This window comes from Schistocerca nitens, chromosome 2, assembly GCF_023898315.1.
Source record: "Schistocerca nitens isolate TAMUIC-IGC-003100 chromosome 2, iqSchNite1.1, whole genome shotgun sequence".
In the NCBI taxonomy this organism is placed as follows: domain Eukaryota; kingdom Metazoa; phylum Arthropoda; class Insecta; order Orthoptera; family Acrididae; genus Schistocerca; species Schistocerca nitens.
Genome location: NC_064615.1, coordinates 110,212,741 through 110,234,384, shown reverse-complemented (window position 1 = coordinate 110,234,384; position 21,644 = coordinate 110,212,741). Strand labels below are relative to the sequence as shown.

The window sequence follows — 21,644 nt, the reverse complement described above, 5'->3', positions numbered from 1 at the left end:
GAAAGGAAGTCGGCCGTGCCCTTTCAGAGGAGCCATCCCGGCATTTACCTTATCCGGTTTAGGGAAATCACGGAAAACCTAAATCAGGATGGCCGGACGCGGGTTTGAACCATCGTCCTCCCGAATGCGAGTCCAGTGTGCTAACCACTGCGCCACCTCGCTCGGTGTCAGTTTATGAAGTGCAATGAAACAGAGCACGCATATATATTACACGTCTCAAAGTCGAAGGCCTCAGCATTGTCTTCGCAGCCTTTGTGTGCAAACTAGGATGGGAATTTTCCCATTTTAACTGCTCTTAGAACGAGTCATGCTGAAAGCCCGGGCAGCAACAGGGAGATTTGTTTTACTTTGCATATCTTTTGCTCTGTTTCATTAGATCCGTTTTCTGGAAGCGCGATTTTTTGCAAGAATATTGTCCTGCTGTGAAATTAGAAGAGACAACAAAATAATTTTGAAAAAAATCCGTTAAATGTTTCGTAAAATGATTCGCCTAAAAGTAAGAAATGAAACAGATTAGAGAAGTGCTTGCCTTACCTCATTTGCTGTAAATAAAATCGAGCATCATGTTTTTCTAACCTGTTTTATTTCTTGGTTTTAGCCAAATCGTTTGACCAATTTTTAACTATTTTTTGTTTTCAGGTTTCGTTCAGAATGTGTTATCTTTTTAACACCTCACTTGCTTCCGTAACGTGTTCTATTCCCGAAGTGTCCTGAATTTACTACTTGATTGGAATAAAACCATTTTCACAGTACAGTAGCAAAATTTTTAAGAGCGAGAATTTTTGACACTTCATTTATGTAGCTAGCAACAGGTATTCGTGAAATGTTTAAATTTCCCCTCAGAGCACTAATTTTTCGTGATTACCACGACCTGAAGATGGTCAGTTTAACGCCCATTTGTCCATTTGCCACTCTTCGTTTGGCTATGAAAATTCGGGCAAAAACCCACTGCGTAATTTGTAGGGAGTCATGTGTTTATTCCGTTGATGCCATCCAGAGATAATACACAAAAGCTAAATCAATACGTCTAGATAGAGATTTGACTATCTTCCCTATTGTATATAAGTTCGGCCCATTGAATGTAGCGGAAAGAAGTTAGAGATGATAAGTTCTTTTCCTCCGCTAAAGCCGGCCGGAGTGGCCGTGCGGTTCTAGGCGCTACAGTCTGGAGCCGAGCGACCGCTACTGTCGCAGGTTCGAATCCTGCCTCGGGCATGGATGTGTGTGATGTCCTTAGGTTAGTTAGGTTTAATTAGTTCTAAGTTCTAGGCGACTGATGACCACAGCAGTTAAGTCCCATAGTGGTCAGAGCCATTTGAACCATTTGAACCTCCGCTAAATATAAAATGATAAGGGCAGAAAAATTACACCGATGGAAAAGCGAACATTGTCACATCTTTATAGATCCCAACAATGTGTGAGTTAACTCTCGTGTTGACTCCGTACCGAGTTAAAAATATTTGCTTACTATGAAAGTAACAACCGTATCGCTGCTGTCGAAGATCTCAGCAAACATATAACGTCATAAAAAACGAATCGGTGCAGTAAGAGTGCATTTATCTAGGACAGTCTATCAAGTTGGCCAAATTGAAATGTAGTGATAAAGTTATCAATTTGACTTGTGAATAAATTTGTGCAGTAATGAAACTGTTAAGTGGTGTCAGTTGCCTGAAAGTTTTTACATCGTACTATTCCGCTGATTCTCTTAAGCTTTATTGTTATCTCAGTACTTCGTATAGAAAAGTACGTACTACTGCAACTTCAAAGCCGCTATCGACAGGGGATCTCAAGTTGATTCCGTATTTCTAGATTTCCGGAAAGCTTTTGACACCGTTCCTCACAAGCGAGTTCTAATCAAGCTGCGGGCCTATGGAGTATCGTCTCAGTTGTGCGACTGGAATCGTGATTTCCTGTCAGGAAGGTCGCAGTTCGTAGTAATAGACGACAAATCATCGAGTAACACTGAAGTGATATCAGGTGTTCCCCAGGGAAGCGTCCTGGGACCTCTGCTGTTCCTGATCCATATAAATGACCTGGGTGACAATCTGAGCAGTTCTCTTAGGTTGTTCGCAGATGATGCTGTAATTTACCGTCTAGTAAGGTCATCCGAAGACCAGTATCAGTTGCAAAGCGATTTAGAAAAGATTGCTGTATGGTGTGGCAGGTGGCAGTTCACGCTAAATAACGAAAAGTGTGAGGTGATCCACATGAGTTCCAAAAGAAATCCGTTGGAATTCGATTACTCGATAAATAGTACAACTCTCAAGGCTGTCAATTCAACTAAGTACCTGGGTGTTAAAATTACGAACAACTTCAGTTGGGAAGACCACATAGATAATATTGTGGGGAAGGCGAGCCAAAGGTTGCGTTTCATTGGCAGGACACTTAGAAGATGCAACAAGTCCACTAAAGAGACAGCTTAGACTTCACTTGTTCGTCCTCTGTTAGAATATTGCTGCGCGTTGTGGGATCCTTACCAGGTGGGATTGACGGAGGACATCGAAAGGGTGCAAAAAAGGGCAGCTCGTTTTGTGTTATCACGTAATAGGGAAGAGAGTGTGGCAGATATGATACGCGAGTTGGGACGGAAGTCATTAAAGCAAAGACGTTTTTCGTCGCGGCCAGATCTATTTACGAAATTTCAGTCATCAACTTTCTCTTCCGAATGCGAAAATATTTTGTTGAGCCCACCCTACATAGGTAGGAATGATCATCAAAATAAAATAAGAGAAATCAGAGCTCGAATAGAAAGGTTTAGGTGTTCGTTTTTCCCGCGCGCTGTTCGGGAGTGGAATGGTAGAGAGATAGTATGATTGTGGTTCGATGAACCCTCTGCCAAGCACTTAAATGTGAATTGCAGAGTAGTCATGTAGATGTAGAAATCACATCACTGTAGGCACTTTCATCCTCTGTTCGTTAAAAGTTACATAGCAGAGGCTGGTATCCATTGTACTGTACTTCAAGGCGTCTTTGTCGATGCCTTCACCGATGTAGTGTGGAATTAAAGTTTCTTCTATACGAATGAGTAATGAAACTTGTTCATATCCCTTCCATCTGTGTAACATCATTAGATAAGAAGCCGAAGTCTATTCATAGATAATCACTGAAGGCGATCCCATAAACATTGTAAGTTTTTATAAGGCATGTGGCTTATTCGTATGAACTTCTACTAGTTAAGATAGTTGAAAGTTTCTGTAATACAACTTCGCAAATTATGAGGTCTTCTTAATTATTTTAGATTCTCGAGTCACTCACCCCGGTTGCTAATAAGGATCCCGGATGGCAAATGCTGTGCACGTGACGTCACCAGCTGACGTACCTTTCCGCACTTGCAGCGGCTGTGCCTATCGGGCAGTCACACTTGATCAGGCCAACCAAAGTCCAGTATTCACTTCGGTGCCGCTCCGTGCCTGCGTGCGCTACTTTAGCTCGGGAGAGGGGAGGGGGGGGGGGGTAGGCGAGGTCAGGGTTTGAGTCATGTGTCTAGCAGGCAGTATTTTTTCATTGCCTGAGACAATTATGTGCTTAATTGACCTATTAATTTATTAATGTATTTATCGGTCTCGCGGTCTCCGCGGTTTTATTGCAAAGTACAGTATTGCGTCACAAGTAAACGGAATTGCGTCACTGCCAGTAAATGACCTACGTTTTCCTTACTGCAAAATGTCTGTAAACAAGAAACACGGGAAGAAAGGTAACTTCTACGTTTACAACATGTCACATTTTAAAAAAGGTGTCCGAAATTTGCACCGTTAACTCAAATGTAATTATTGCATCGCTCAATCATCCCTTCACGCACGCCCTCGACAATATCCTCTTTATTTTGGATGTGACGTCATGTGTTCAGCATTTGTCATCTGCTTTTGAGGTTCTTACAGGAAATTACTTGTCTCAGCATCGTCTACGTCGCTACGAGGGTTTTTAAAAGTTAATAAGAATCACCTTGTATAATGTCTCTCCTAGGTGATGCAACTGGAGTGAAGACTGCCGTCTGCTTTAGATGAAGGAATTTGAGTGTTATTGCAATTGCATGTCACATCAAATTTGTGTTTACGAGTGCTTCTATGACTTGAGTGACACTATCTGCGTCTCAACAGTCGTTCTGTTCCTCTAGTGGTAACTGTCAGTGTTTCGATTACCTGAAATCTCGTTCGATGAAATTTCAGGCGAACTGCCGAGTGTCTGATATTTGCTGCCACGATATTCCGGTGTAAAGCCTTCTGACCTTTGCATGGTATACCCTGTTATCGCTGCAGATGCGCTGCTTTAGTGCACGACCTTCTGCTGCAGTTCAGTACGGTACGGTACGCTGCACCGTGCCCCTCCGTAATGACTAGCTCACCTGATCCATATCAAATCGTTCGCCTTCAAACCGTACAATCGCAGAGCTCGAAGTTTTTCTACAACAAGAAACCACGCAGAACCCAACTGGAAGCCGCCATTCCGATTGACCGAGTTCCAAAATTTTAACGTATGGATTACAATTTTTGTTTTACAGTATTTCCTCGAATAAGCGATAGAAATACAGTGTTCGGCTATAGCAGACTCGCTGGCTTGGAGGAGGCGAGTGTGCCGATTGTGCTGAGCGATCCTGAGCAGTCCACGTCCTTTGCCCTGTATACAATTGGCCGCACTCACACGAAATCCTGCATGCAGAGCATCGCACAACTCTTAAGTCGTCTCTGATAGATCCCATAAACACTGAGATATTTACGGGAGGACGAAAGATGACTCTCACATTATGCCTTCTAAATACTCTGGCTATTTCGGCGTAAACGTTTCCCATATATGGTAAATAAGCTTTCCTTTTGAAGGGCTCATCGTTTTCCTTTTTCTTCTGTTTGTATGCCTGTAGCGGTCTCTCTACCTGTTGTGACGAATATACATTGTTCAGGAACATAGTTTGTACGTAGGGTGAACAAAATACGGAAACACCTAAACCACGTTACCATAATATTACTAACAGTGCGGTGTGGGGAAACTGCTAGCATTCAAAACAGCTTCCAGTCGCCTGTGAATGGATAAATATTGGTCTTGTATGCTTTTCAAGTGAATCTTATACAATTTTCCTGCAGAATAGTGGCTAGTTCAAAAAGCGTGGACAGCGATCACGCACCCTTACCTCCGAAGTACACCATAATGACTCAATAAAATTGAGATCTGCTCGCTGTGGTGGTCAGTGGAGAAGCGACAATTCATCCTCGTGTTCACGAAACCACTCCTAGACGATGGGAGCTGTCTGAGCAACAGGCGTCTTGCCTAGTGGCGTAAAATGCCGCGGCATTTATAAGTTGTGGAAAATGCCCAGCATAAATGCATAGGCAAATGCCCAAAATTCATAAATGTCCATGTATTTATGCATTATAAAGACAAGTTTGTTTTTGTGGCCATCCTCCGCAGCAAGCTTATAAATACTTGTTTTGTAAATAAAACTGCCTTTTCCTGCTGCTAGTTACTTTATTTCTCCCATACTCGTTTCGCCTTCTCCTGTTCTAAGACATCATCAGATGGATCTATAACGACACAGTTTTATTAGCTTTAGATTATTAAACAGTTCACTACGCGATTTTTTTTATAAAAAAAGTAATTACTTACGATTTGCTGATCTGCGTTTCCTCACATCTGGCCTAGAGGTCGCACTACCACTTTTATCACTGCCATATAATCACATCTTTGTGTTCTCGCCTTCCACACACTGTTCACCATGTTTCTCACTCTTTTCTGTGGTGGACTATTGTTCTTTTGTCACTCGATACCACTGTTTCGTCGTACTCTGTTTTTCGCAACGTAAATATTGCGACTCCATTACGTGTTTCATCTTCTTTGGTATGTTTACCTATTTGTTGCCAACCTAACGAAGTATATGTTCGAGACTAACTTATATTTATGATGTTTATACCGTGTGTGTGTGTGTGTGTGTGTGAGAGAGAGAGAGAGAGAGAGAGAGAGAGAGAGAGAGAAAGGGGGATAGAGCCAACGAGTTTTTTTTCGTCACAAAAAAAACCACACTCACAAAAGCAAGCAGCACTTCGACACATGCTCCGTACACTCAGCACAGTACAACGCTCCAAAGGAAGCTATCAAAAAGAAATGGACATAATAATGCAGATAGCACAAAATAGTGGTTACAATAATAACACAGTCACAAAGCTAAACAACAAAATTAAAAGTAAAATAAAAGCAGAAAGCTCCAAATCACAGACAACACAACAGAAGCAAACACAAACACGCAGTCCCGTAACAACTACACAGGATAATCAGAAAAAGATGAAAGAAAACACAAGACGGTACACAATGGCATACAAACACAAACTCACCCATAAAATCACCAAAATTTTCAAAAGACAGCATACACAACATAGCATAGACAACAGATAATTCTATACAAAAATACACCCCAAAACTGGCAAAAAATAGAGACATATACCAGAAAGCAGGTATATATCAGCTACAGTGTAACACTTGTGAAGGTACATACATAGGGCAAACGGCAAACAGGGAGAACATTTGATGTCAGATACAAAGAATACATGAGAGCCTGGAAATATGGGACAAACCACTCCACATTATCAGAACACATAAGAGAAAATTACCACAAAACAACCACTGGAGAAGACGACATGAAAACAAAAACACCTCCTAACCATGCAAAAAAATTACCTTATACAGAAAACTAAAGCATAGGGGAAAATCCTGTTGAATGACCAAGTACACATGCCGAGCAAATCATTATTCACACTAATAGATAAAATAATAGAATAACGTTTGCAAAAAGTATTAACATAATAATAATAGTGTTATAATAATAGTGTCCAATATAATAATAATAGAACCCAACATCTTTACGCTCACTCATCCATGAACCCCTCCACAGAATATTGAAACGAAAAGTCAAATCAGCTGTCAACAAAGTTTTCAACCACCCACTAACAGCTAGTACACCCGCTCCCCCCCCCCCCCCCCCCGCCCCCTTCCAAAAAAAAATTGATCAATAATCTAAAGCTAACAAAACTGTATCGTTATAGATCCCACTGATGATGAGCAGGAGAAGGCGTAACGCGTATGGGATAAATTAAGTAACTAGCAGCAGGAAAAGGTAGTTTTATTTACAAAACAAGCATTATAAAAAATTTAAGCTGATATTTCGTATTGGAAAACGTGCTTCGCAGCACTGCTTCTTTAATGGTTAAGTAACCAAGTTGTAAACGCTGCTTGAGAGTTAGAAGAGAGGTAATAGGGGAAATAAATACGACTGTAAACGTTACTTTTTACATCTTTAATAATGTCAGTTCTTCGTATAGTTACACAATAAAGAAAGAAAGGAGAAAATTATAGTCTGTTTCAAATTTCGCCACATCTGCCAATAAAGCATTTTTCTTTGTTTTTTCACTGAAAATAGTCCAATATTTATGAATACATTTGTTGTAGTAGTGGTCTTTAGTCCGAAGACCGGTTTTATGCAGTTCTCCATGTTGTTCTCTCCTGTGCAAGCCTCTTCATCTCCGAGAACTGCTGCAACCTACATCCTCTGAATCTGCTTACTGTTTTATCTCTTGGTCTCCCTATACGATTTTTACCCCCCCCCCCTCCACGCTTCGCTCCAGTACTTAATTGGTGATCCATCGATGACTCAGGATGTTTGCTACCAATCGATCCCTTCTTCTAGACGGGTTATCTCACAAATTTCTTTTCTCCTCAATTCTGTTCAATGCCTCCTCATTGGTTATGTGATCTACCCATCTAATCATCAGAATTATCCTGTAGCACCGCATTTCAAAAGCTTCTATTCTCTCCTTTTCTAAACTGTTTGTCGTCCATGTTTAACTTCCATACATGGCTATATTCCATTCGAATACTTTCAGAAAAAACTTCCTTACACTTAAATCTATATTCGATGTCAAAAAATTTCTCTTCTTCAGAAACGATTTTCTTGCCATTGCCACTCTATATTTTACATCCTCTCTACTTCGAGCTTCATCAGTTATTTTGCTGCCCAAACAGCAAAACTCATCTACTACTTTAAGTGTCTCATTTCCTAATCTTATTCCCTCAGGATCACCTGATTTGATTCGACTACTTTCCATTATCCTCGTTTTGTTTTTGTTGATGTTCATGTTATATCCTTCTTTCAAGACACTGTCCATTACGTTCAATTGCTCTTCCGAGTCCTTTGCCGTCCCTGATAGAAGTGCATCATCAGCAAACCTCAAAGCTTTTATTTCTTCTCCAAGGACTTTAATTCCTATGCCAAATTTTTCTTTGGTTTCCTTTGCTGCTTCTTCAATGTACATATTGAATAAAATCGTGATCAGGCTACAACCATGTCTCATTCCCTTCTCAACGACTGCTTCCCTTTCATGACTCTCGACGCATATAAGTTCAAAGACTTAATACTGCCATTTTTACTGTTCGAACGGTATCAAACGTGAATGATCGTTGGACGCGAAAATTAGTCTACTTTGCTTTTCATTCGCTTATGTCGTATGGTATTATATTTTGGGGTAACTCTTCCCATTCTAAAAGGATATTTTTGGCTCAGAAACGGCCGGTTCGGGGCAATAAGTGGTGTAATTTCACGAACCTCTTGTCGACCCCCGTTCACGAGTTTGGGTATTTTGCCACTGGCCTCTCTCTATATATTACTGTCATTTCTTGTTAACAATATTAGCTTATTCACAAGAATAAGCAGCTTTCACTCGGTTAATACTCGGCAGTAATCAAACCTGCGATTGGATCGGACTTCCTTAACTCTTGTGCAAAAAAGTGTGCAGTATACTGCTGCATCCATTTTCAATAAGCTACTACTCGAATTCAAAAATCTTAGCAGTAATCCACGCGATTTCAAATCGAAACTGAAGAGTTTCCTCATGGGTCACTCCTTCTATTCCGTCGAGGAGTTCCTTGAAAAATTAAGCTGGTTCTTATTGTATTTGTTGATTGTGTTTACTTAAACTTATGGACTGACTGTTTTCGGGTTCATAAACATTTATTTTTGTCTGTTATTACTTTTATGTTGTAATTTCATGTACTGACACTTTCCATGACCTTGGAGATTTGCTCCTCAATTTGGTCCTATGGAACTTGACGTGTAAATAAAAATAAAAAATATTCAGAGGTCTACACACTTAAGTGCTGTGTAATATACTAGCTAAGAAACCGGGTATTCATTTTGCCAATTTTCGAATAGAAACGGAAACAAAAAAATGAACTATTTTTGTAATTAAGCATTGAAAAAATTTGATTTAAATGTATTCGTAAAAACACCTTTTAAGTCATGAAATAGTCGCACAGAGAAATATGCATAATGTACAAATGTATAAGTACGGCATTCAAATTAAGAAGACCCCTGACAGTTTTTGTACACTGGGCGCAGGTGCTTAGTGCGTCTACAAATGGTTCAAATGGCTCCGAGCACTATGGGACTTAACATCTGAGGTCATCAGTCCCCTAGAACCTAGAACTACTTAAACCTAACTAACCTAAGGACATCACACACATTCATGCCCGAGGCAGGATTCGAACCTGCGACAGTAGCGGTCGCGCGGTTCCAGACTGAAGCGCATAGAACCGCTCGGCCACAACGGCCGGCAGTGCGTCTACAACGCGATTCTGTAAATGTCTCAATGGCAATGCCTCTTCATAGCTCTATAGACGGCTACCGTTTTTACCTACAGCCGTTTGCACTTTGCAGTTGAAAGCTGTCAAAAGCGCTGCCACATGTCAGCGGTTTCCTTAAGTTGACTGTACTATAGGAGTGTCTTAGTGGCAGATAATACATGTACTAAAACTTCATGCATAATGTGGCATTTCTTTCACGTTTCTCAGTGTTATGACGTCATGTATCTTGAACTGTGTCGTACAATGATATATTTGTGTAGGTACATTCAGCGGCTTACGTGGATACTGTCTGCGAAATATGTTGCGGAAAGAGATAGTAATAAAGAAGTTTTGCACGCATCTCAGCATTTATGATGTCATACCTCCAAATATATGTGTCATAGAAAGAAAATTGAAGATGTGTTACATGACAGTCAGTGTGGCTTTAGGAAAGGCAAATCTGACGTTGCGGTTGATAACACTGTGCAACAATGAAAATGTAAATCGAATGAAAATAGCCAATTCCTATCAGTTCTAACGTGCTGATCGCGAATATCACAAACACAATTCAAAATTAGCTCTAGTTTTCATTTTACACTGTTTTATTATGGTGAGATAATGATATACGGATTTTTATGTTAAGTTTAAAATCAAATACTATAATGGTTTGTCAAAGTCATAATAACTAGTAACAATGGATTACATTATTGTCCCTGGTCTTACTTGGGTACAATATTTTGGATATAAACATTTTGATACAAATTTTACTGATCTTTTTGTCTCCCTCCTCTTCAACTTCAGTGACTTTATTAATGCAGGTAATAATTTTTGCACATTTGTTTCCAGATTAGTTGTTCAAGTTGACTGCTAGTGAAGTGAACAAAAATGCCTCGAGTTTGTGTTAACAGTGCTGACACATTTTGCTATGTGTGTGGAGAAGTGACATTTGCTTCACAAAAACAGTAAATAACTCCATTGATTAAAAAAGCTTACAGTTGTTGTTTTGGGTGCAAAATAGGTGATCAGGTTATACCCAGCGCTCCACATGTGATATGCAACACTTGTGCCAGCAACCTCAGGAATCGGATGCATGGGAAAGACGTTCAGTGCCCACGATCTGGCGTGCCTGCTACTTTTGTATGGTTCCTCCTATCAAGAAGGGAATATCTGAGAAGAAGAAGCGGACAGATCTACCCTAACATTGCATCTGCCATACGTTCACTTCTACATGAGGAAGGATTGCCAATACCTGAACCACTGACAGAGTACGAGATCACTTCTGATGGGGATTCTGAATATCCTGAACCATGTACATCACAAGATCCAGAGTTTCTTCCAAATATATCATCAACTGATCATCCACAAAAATTGTCTCAAAGTCAGTTAAGTGATCTCATTAGAAATTTGGAGCTTTCTAAAGCTAAGGCTGAGATTTTAGCGTCAAGATTGCAGTAGAGCATTTTTCTCAAAAGCAGTGTAAATGTTTCATTCTATTGCAGGAGAGAGCAACAATTCACTACAATTTTTTTTGACATGCAAGATAGTCTTTTGGCATGTGTAGACATAAATGGTCTAATGAAGGCTCTCAGAATTAATTACAGTCCTGATGAGTGGAGACTCTTTATTGATTTGTCAAAGTTGAGCTTCAAAGCAGTGCTTTTACATATTGGTAATTAGCTTCCCTCTATTCCAGTTGGGCATAGTGTGCATACGAAAGAGTCATGCCAAAACGAGAAAATTTTACTAGAAGCCATCACGTATAATGACCCTCAATGGCAGATTTGTGGTGACTTGAAAGTGGTGGCACTGCTATTAGGTATGCAGTTAGGGTAAACTAAATATTGCTTTCTCTGTGTACGGGATAGCAGAGCTCGTGTATCTCATTACAGTACACGTGAATGGCCCACCAGAAAATCTCTTCAACATTAAGAGTGAACCTCTAGTAGACCCTAAAAAGATTCTGCTCCCGCCCTTGCACATCAAGTTGGGTCTCATTAAAAATTTTGTTAAGGGAATAAACAAAGACGGTGACGCGTTTAAGTACTTAAGGCAAAAATTCCCTTACTTAAGTGATGCCAAAGTAAAGGAGGGCATCTTTGTAGGCCCACAGATTCGAGAGCTTTTTAGAGACAGTACTTTTGATAGAATCAAACAAGGTGATGAGAAGAATGCATGGGAATCTTTTAAGACAGTCTGTTTACAGTTCTTAGGGAACAAACGAGCGATAAATTACAAGGACATTGTAGATAACATCTTGTCATCTTATGAAAAACTTGGTTGCAACATATCATTGAAAATGCATTTCTTGCGTAGTCATCTTGACTTCCTCCCCAAAGATTGTGTTGTACTAAGTGATGAACATTTGCAGCGATTTCATCAAGATAATGCCACATTTAAGAATAGGTATGCCGGAAAGTGAAGCTTTACTATTTAAGCAGATTACTGCTGGGCTGTCATAAGGGATGTTCCCGAGAATGTGTAACCGCCAAGCCAAGCGAAAACGGTCAACTTCTGAATTTACCTCTGAACAAAATATGTAATTCTATATACTGTACATATGGACATTTAACATTTGTAATCTTTTATATACATTTGTGTCCAGTTAATGTACATTTTTATTTTGTCCTTTACATAGTTCTGGTACAAAGTAGACTTATAAGTGTTTTGATTCATGTCATATTATCTTCATTTTTTCTTAATATTTTACTTTTGTACTTCCAGAATCGCACTGAAATTTATCAATGCATAACACGTAACATAATTCAAGTAATTATTCAGTTAAAATTTGCTATGCTGAATCTTGGAACTTGAATGCATATTTGGTTAGTGAGTTATTTACACAAAAATGTAATTACTTTTTTTAAAAACTAGGGCTAAATATTTATGAAGATGATGATTTTGTATCATTTTATACTGAAATAGACATAACTAACTCAAAATCATATAGTTTACACACTTGCACTTCAGTGGATGTGTCGACCTGGAAAAAGCGTTCGACAATGTTAAATGGTGCAAGATGTTAGAAATTCTGAGAAAAATAGGGGTAAGCTGTAGTGAGAGACGGGTAATATATAATATGTACAAGAGCCAAGAGGGAATAGTAACAGTGGACGACCAAGAACGAAGCGCTCGGATTAAAAAAGGTGTAAGACAGGTATGTAGTCTTTCACGTCGTAATGGTTCTCTTTTCCTTTCTCTCATTACATTGTAAACCTGTGCAGGTTTTGTATTTGGCGAATCTTTACCTGTATGGGACCTCACACTTGTCTCTGTGACCAGATCTCTTCCTTGAGGCACAGTATCTCCGTCTAATTGAAGGATCGACGTGCATATCTTTTAATTACAAATCTAGTAAAATTTTTCGTATGTGCTCGTGACTTTTGTCTGCCGTGTTTCTGACGACGCAAAATAACAGCATGTTATTCGCCTAAAGGGGTGAAGAGGAAGCCCTACGAAAACCACAACCACATTGAACGACCATACAGCCAAACGGTAGCAAGTCCCTCCTAGCAGACAGGGTCCACTCCTGTCCCTCCTCCATGTCTGACAGGCAGCAACGCAGACGATAGCATCGATCTGCAGAATGACCTGCAGAGAATTGATGAATGGTGCAGGCTCTGGCTGTTGACCCCGAACGTAAATAAATGTAACATATTGCGCATACATAGGGAAAGAAAAAGAGATCTTAAGTGGAATGACCACATAAAACAAGTAACAGGAAAATCAAATGCCAGACTGAGATCCATAGAAAGAGGAAATGTAAGTCATCCACGATGGAAGTGGCTTATAAGGCGCTTGATCGACCGATTCTTGAGTACTGTTCATCAACGTGGGATCCTTACCAGGTAGGACTGATAGAAGAGAGGGAGAATATCCAACGAAGAGCGGCGTGTTACGTCACGGGATCTTTTACTCAGCGAGGAAACGTTACCAAGATGCTCAACAAACTCCATTGGTAGATGTTACAAGACAGGCGTTGTGCATCACGAGCCGGCCGGTGTGGCCGAGCGGTTCTAGGCGCTTCAGTCTGGAACCGCAAGACCGCTACGGTCGCAGTTTCGAATCCTGCCTCGGGCATGGATGTGTGTGATGTCGTTAGGTTAGTTAGGTTTAAGTAGTTCTAAGTTCTAGGGGACTGATGACCTCAGATGTTAAGTTCCATAGTGCTCAGAGCCATTTGAACCATTTTTGTGCATCACGGAGAAGTTTACTACTGAAATTTGGAGAGAGCACTTCCCGGGAAGAGTCAGACAACTTACTACCTCCTCCCACATATATCTCACGTAATGAATACGAGGAGAAAATTCGGGAAATAGGAGCCAAAACAAAAGCTTATCGACAGTTATTCCTCAAACGCGCCATTAGCGAGTGGAACAGAGTAGGGGGGGGGGGGGGGAATCTGTTAGTTGCATCCGACACACAGCATTAGATGGTATAATTTAGATGTAGATTGCTGTACTCACCAGACGGAGAGCCTGTATGGGGTCGTACAGCTTGCACCGCAGGAAGCGCAGCAGATACCAGTCCTCCAGGCAGCTGAGTTCCACGTCGGGACGCTCTGCAACGTGCAAGTCACAGACGTCAGAACCACCACAACATAAAAATGGTGCAGCATTTTTGTCTGGAAGGTTCCGAGTCCTTAGTTCCTCCGAGCACACTGAGTGGTTTTACCTGTTGGGTCTAAAGCAATGGTCGCCCAATTTTGCTCTAAGGCCAATATCACATTGTGTGGTGACACGGGGCCCATGTGTACTGATCTTATTATTAACTGGTAAACTACATAAATTATTATGTTACCTGCTCTCTATATAATAGATATGGTAAGGACGCGATATGCTAGCCGCCGGCCGACAATAGTTAAAAATCGACACCATTCGGAACACTTCGTGTCGACCAAAGATGGGTCGCTCGCGAAATAATGGGTCCAAAGGAACAGTTCATCAAGAGAAAGGAACTAGTGATGAACGAAGTCTAAGGAACGGTCTTTCATAGTTCACTTCGGTCGCGGCTTTCCACTGACAGTTGACGGGAACGGGAAACGGTCGGTCTCGTTCCCGCAACGACACGTCGGCTGATCCAGTTCCAGCCTCGGTCCCGTTCCCATCTTTCTCGGTCTCGGTCTCGCTCGGCCGGACTCGTCCGTCTTCGCGTGGCCACTCATCGCAGTTCCACTGCCCACTGCTCATAGCTAGTTCTGTATAGAGTTGTTCGTTTCGTTCGCTGCGCGCACGCCCATTCTAGATCTGTTTCAAACCTTTTTTGACCTCTGAACTTCTGGTTCTTTTCGTATTCTATTCAGCGCCCATGACCGGTAATTGAAACGTATTTTATAATATCGTAAATTACATAAAATTTCGTGGTATGTAATACATACATCTTTTCAGGCAATAAAACGGCATATCAGCTTACTTCACTATTTCGTTAACCAGTAGAAGAAATACTTGTAAAAAGGCAAGATTTTTTGTTATTACACATGCAAAGGAAGTCGGCACGGCACATACGAGTGACCATTTTCCGTCTTTTGTTGATAAAGGGTAAAAGAGCATGTTCATTGTTATGGAGGGCAGACCGACTTACAACCGAATGAAGTCAGCGTTCCATAATCAAATGTCTGGTGTCGCATTTTGTAAAGAGAATGTGATAACTTCTACAATATTATTTCAGTGGTACAGAGAGGCGCACGAAAAATCGGCCCCGAGTACTAGACTGCTCATTGCCGCCTACCAATCGTCATCTATTGTTCTGAAGTTGTTGTTTGCATTAGCTTATTTGTAATTGGCGAGCAGTCTGTACTCGGGGCCGGTTTTGTACGCCATCTTATATCAGTTCACTGTGATCAGCCACATAACGCTACAGTTGGCTAAACGAGAGGTTTTCCAGAATTACGAAAATTACACGTGTGCGAGAATTCCGTTATGAATAAAAACTCTGTACTCCAGGGTGGAGTTATGCTTCCTCTTGGCGCCTTCCATCTTCAGTCACCTACGCTACTAGTTTTCAATTTTTCATGAGAGCTGTATACGAAGCACAAATGAACGGTAAACGAGTAGAAATGAACGGTTCCCAAAAAAGAGCGATCACCAGTGAACTAGTTCCCAAGGATGAACGAGTTTGCCCATCTCTAGTGTCGACTGTTCTCTGTTTCAGAGTTTTGGCAACCTCAGCGACCCCAGAGTTCTGTCACTGTAATTGCCTTACGAAATGTTACGTTGTCAGTGTGCGCGGATTGTTAATTGTTTACCAATAGTAACTGCACTTATATTTGAATACATTATGAACTATGAGATACGATCATAAATGTTTAGTAAATACAATGAATGACATTTTTTATGCGTTGTATTACAACAGCAGTGTTATTTTAATGTTCCTTGCTACAAATAAATACCGCATTTGAAGCAAGCACCAACCACGTCGTAGTGGTTCCTAAACTGAAGCCACCATTTGCAAAGACGAATATGGATGCTGACCTAGTGACTTGAAGGGTACGAGAGATAACAAACGGAAACTGAACAATAAAATAAAATGATGTTTACTACTGAAATGATGTTGGCCGGGAGGCCCCATGTGGCTGAGTTCGGCCGCCGTATTGCAAGTCCTTTTTGGTTGACGCCACTTCGGCGACTTTAGAGTCAATGATGATGAAGGACAAACAACACCCAGTCATCACGAGGCAGAGAAAATTCCTGACCCCGCCGGGAATCAAGCCCGGGACCCCGTGCGGGGGAAGCGAGAACGCTACCGCGAAACCACGAGCTGCGTACACTACTGAAGGATCATGACTTTTAAATGAATGCTCTTCCCGAGTCTGCAGTCCTAGTACATACAGAAATTCCCAGGTCACAGTCCCGTAGCACTCCACTAGAGGAAAGAAAGTTGATGGTGCGGTAAAAAATCTTTTTCTGCATTTGAATAATAACAATAATGGCATGTGACGAGGGCCTCCTGTCGGGTAGACCGCTCGTCCGGTGCAAGTCTTTTGAGGTGACGCCACTTGGGCGACTTGCGCGTCGGTGGGGATGAAATGATGATGATTAGGACAACACAACACCCAGTCCCTGAGCGGAGAAAATCTCCGACCCAGCCGGGAATCGAAACCGAGCCCTTAGGACTGACAGTCTGTCGTGCTGACCACTCCGCTACCGGGCGCGGACTTCTGCATTTGAAGTGGACTTGCAGCAACAATTCATTCAGAGCTAGTGGAAATGTTCAGCAACAATGTATCATATGAGAAGGGTAAAGTAGCACAGTCGATTCCAGTGTCCTCAGATTAGTCTGAATAACATAAAACTAAGCAGCAGACAATTTCTGAAGAATCATGAATCGCATGGGAGGCGGAGGACTTGGTGCTCGAAGACCAGGGATCACAAACGGGATGACAGTGGGGAACTTCGAAATTTATTCGCTGACTCGGAATTCCTTGACAAAACCTGTATTAGATATCGTTCTACTACCCAAAACTGGCGTAATGAAAATTTGAGCCCGACCATGATTCGACCCGGATTTCCCACTTTATTGCGAGGGATCACCCGACCTACTTCGGCTATCTGTGCACGCTCCCCACCTAAACCTCCATATGTCAAATTGTCTACATTCTTACGTCGCAGTCCACTAAATTAATCACGTAAAGCCCTCAATGTTCGTAAATTTGCGAGCATTAGGTGATTAGCTGTTGTCAAGGAATTTACGAATAAATGTCGAAATATTTCGTACAGATGTGGATCGTTAGCAGTGTCTGTTCTTTCAGACATGGTTGTAAGACAGTGGAAAAAGTGAAAACCACTCACGGATCAGCTTTAAAATGGTGTACGACATTTTTGAATACGACAAAGTTTCCGACGTTATCCATGTTGTCAATTTGCATTACAATCAATAGCGAAACTGACACTGGTGGAAGCATACAGTAAAAGAGGTAAAGAGGTTCCAGTAAAAATGTATCTGCAAATGAACCATTTGCGAGGTACTGCAGAATGTGTTGTTTACAAACCTCCACTGACTTCAGTATGAGATATAATCATAGTGAATGTGAATTTTCGACGTAAAATTTTGCATTAATGAGTCTCTTGATTGGGCTCAAATTTCACCTATGATTCTTGGTTGAGGAGTGTGGAACATGCATGACAAGCAACAGCACATTTGGCTGCTAGCGTAAGATACCTAATACTGATAGGTTGAACAGGGACTGTATATTGTTTTCCAAGATTGCCTGACCATAAACCTCTGGATTTTTCAAGATTGGGTTATCTCAAATGTAAAATGTATAGCACTCCCATTGATGTGGTTGACGAATTGGAGCAGCGAATTCTAGGGTCTTACGAGATGATCTGGTCTAGCTTGAAAGATTTCATAGCCCTTTATAGAGGCGGTTGCGGTATTGGATATAAATGCGAGCAGGACAAGTGGAACACCTCGTTAAACACATACGAGTGTACAGTAAACTGTGATATGCAACGTGCTGAACTGGTACCGTATTTCTTCTTGAGATGGGTCATGTGTGAAATTCACGGTCCAGTTAGAAGGAGACCTGAGAGTAAAGTTTTAGATTTCAAATATATTTGTATTAACGAAGACGGGTAGACCCGTGGACTAAAAAAAAAAAATAAAAAAAAGGGGGTAGCGTCTTTGATTCATAATCAAAACGTCTTCGGTCACGGGTTCGATCCCCGCCACTGCCTAAATTCTGATAAATAATCAGCATTGGCGGCCGAAGACTTCCGGCATAAGAAGTCAGCCTCATTCTGCCAACGGCCTTGTCAAAGAGGGCGGAGGAGCGGATAGAGGTTCAGGGCACTCTCTTGTCCTAGGGGTGGGAAATTGCCCCTAAAGGCGGAAGAATCAGCAATGATCAACGACATGAGGATGCAGAAGGCAATGGAAACCACTGCATTAAAGACACGTAACGTGTATCCACAAGACATGTGGCCTGTAATTGAAGAAGTGTCATGATGATCTCTCCATTGGCAAAAGATTCCGGAATAGTCCCCCATTCGGATCTCCGGGAGGGGACTGCCAAAGGGGAGGTTACCATGAGAAAAAGATTGAATAATCAACGAAAGGATAACGTTCTACGAGTCGGGGCGTGGAATGTCAGAAGCTTGAACGTGGTAGGGAAACTAGAAAATCTGAAAAGGGAAATGCAAAGGCTCAATCTAGATATAGTAGGGGTCAGTGAAGTGAAGTGGAAGGAAGACAAGGATTTCTGGTCAGATGAGTATCGGGTAATATCAACAGCAGCAGAAAATGGTATAACAGGTGTAGGATTCGTTATGAATAGGAAGGTAGGGCAGAGGGTGTGTTACTGTGAACAGTTCAGTGACCGGGTTGTTCTAATTGGAATCGACAGCAGACCAACACCGACAACGATAGTTCAGGTATACATGCCGACGTCGCAAGCTGAAGATGAAAAGATAGAGAAAGTGTATGAGGATATTGAAAGGGTAATGCAGTATGCAAAGGGGGACGAAAATCTAATAGTCATGGACGACTGGAATGCAGTTGTAGGGGAAGGAGTAGAAGAAAAGGTTACAGGAGAATATGGGCTTGGGACAAGGAATGAAGGAGGAGAAAGACTAATTGAGTTCTGTAACAAGTTTCAGCTAGTAATAGCGAATACCCTGATCAAGAATCACAAGAGGAGGAGGTATACTTGGAAAAGGCCGGGAGATACGGGAAGATTTCAATTAGATTACATCATGGTCAGACAGATTCCGAAATCAGATACTGGATTGTAAGGCGTACCCAGGAGCAGATATAGACTCAGATCACAATATAGTAGTGATGAAGAGTAGGCTGAAGTTCAAGACATTAGTCAGGAAGAATCAATACGCAAAGAAGTTGGATACGGAAGTACTAAGGAATGACGAGATACGTTTGAAGTTCTCCAACGCTATAGATACAGCAATAAGGAATAGCGCAGTAGGCAGTACAGTTGAAGAGGAATGGACATCTCTAAAAAGGGCCATCACAGAAGTTGGGAAGGAAAACATAGGTACGAAGAAGGTAGCTGCGAAGAAACCATGGGTAACAGAAGAAATACTTCAGTTGAGTGATGAAAGGAGGAAGTACAAACATGTTCCGGGAAAATCAGGAATACAGAAATACAAGTCGCTGAGGAATGAAATAAATAGGAAGTGCAGGGAAGCTAAGACGAAATGGCTGCAGGAAAAATGTGAAGACATCGAAAAAGATATGATTGTCGGAAGGACAGACTCAGCATATAGGAAAGTCAAAACAACCTTTGGTGACTTTAAAAGCAACGGTGGTAACATTAAGAGTGCAACGGGAATTCACTGTTAAATGCAGAGGAGAGAGCAGATAGGTGGAAAGAATACATTGAAAGCCTCTATGAGGGTGAAGATTTGTCTGATGTGATAAAAGAAGAAACAGGAGTCGATTTAGAAGAGATAGGGGATCCAGTATTAGAATCGGAATTTAAAAGAGCTTTGGAGGACTTACGGTCAAATAAGGCAGAAGGGATAGATAACATTCCATCAGAATTTCTAAAATCATTGGGGGAAGTGGCAACAAAACGACTATTCACGTAGAATATATATGAGTCTGGCGACATACCATCTGACTTTCGGAAAAGCTTCATCCACACAATTCCGAAGACGGCAAGAGCTGACAAGTGCGAGAATTAATCGCACAATCAGCTTAACAGCTCATTCATCGAAGCTGCTTACAAGAATAATATACAGAAGAATGGAAAAGAAAATTGAGAATGCGCTAGGTGACGATCAGTTTGGTTTTAGGAAAAGTAAAGGGACGAGAGAGGCAATTCTGACGTTACGGCTAATAATGGAAGCAAGGCTAAAGAAAAATCAAGACACTTTCATAGGATTTGTCGACCTGGAAAAAGCGTTCGACAATATAAAATGGTGCAAGCTGTTCGAGATTCTGAAAAAAGTAGGGGTAAGCTATAGGGAGAGACGGGTCATATACAATATGTACAACAACCAAGAGGGAATAATAAGAGTGGACGATCAAGAACGAAGTGCTCGTATTAAGAAGGGTCTAAGACAAGGCTGTAGCCTTCCGCCCCTACTCTTCAATCTGTACATCGAGGAAGCAATGACGGAAATAAAACAAAGGTTCAGGAGTGGAATTAAAATACAAGGTGAAAGGATATCAATGATACGATTCGCTGATGACATTGCTATCCTGAGTGAAAGTGAAGAAGAATTAAATGATCTGCTGAACGGAATGAACAGTCTAACGAGTACACAGTATGGTTTGAGAGTAAATCGGAGAAAGACGAAGGTAATGAGAAGTAGTAGAAATGAGAACAGCGAGAAACTTAACATCAGGATTGATGGTCACAAAGTCAATGAAGTTAAGGAATTCTGCTACCTAGGCAGTAAAATAACCAATGACGGACGGAGCAAGGAGGACATCAAAAGCAGACTCGCTATGGCAAAAAAGGCATTTCTGGCCAAGAGAAGTCTACTAATATCAAATACCGGCCTTAATTTGAGGAAGAAATTTCTGAGGATGTACGTCTGGAGTGCAGCATTGTATGGTAGTGAAACATGGACTGTGGGAAAACCGGAACAGAAGAGAATCGAAGCATTTGAGATGTGGTGCTATAGACGAATGTTGAAAATTAGGTGGACTGATAAGGTAAGGAATGAGGAGATTCTACGCAGAATCGGAGAGGAAAGGAATATGTGGAAAACACTGATAAGGAGAAGAGACAGGATGATAGGACATCTGCTAAGACATGAGGGAATGACTTCCATGGTACTAGAGGGAGCTGTAGAGGGCAAAAACTGTAGAGGAAGACAGATATTGGAATACGTCAAGCAAATAATTGAGGACGTAGGTTTCAAGTGCTACTCTGAGATGAAGAGGTTGGCACAGGAAAGGAATTCGTGGCGGGCCGTATCAAACCAGTCAGTAGACTGATGACCAAAAAAAAAAAAAAAAAGACAACATTTCATACTGAAGTCAGTGATGGATCGTAACCACACAATCGCCATTATTTTATTTATTTATTTAATCCTTTTTTAGCCCGACCAGATTAGGTCCTTAAGGCGTCTCTTAGATTTGAC

At 41.3% G+C, this 21,644-nt stretch overlaps 1 protein-coding gene across 1 annotated transcript in view; it reads right to left on the bottom strand.

Annotated features, from left to right (window-relative positions):
- The window catches only part of LOC126234863 (clavesin-1-like), a 173,475-nt gene that overhangs the window by 75,794 nt on the left and 76,037 nt on the right, over positions 1–21,644 (bottom strand). The window contains exon 2 of the mRNA XM_049943604.1: positions 14,061–14,155. Coding sequence (XP_049799561.1) covers positions 14,061–14,155 — 95 coding nt within the window. The remainder of the gene's footprint in view (positions 1–14,060; positions 14,156–21,644) is intronic.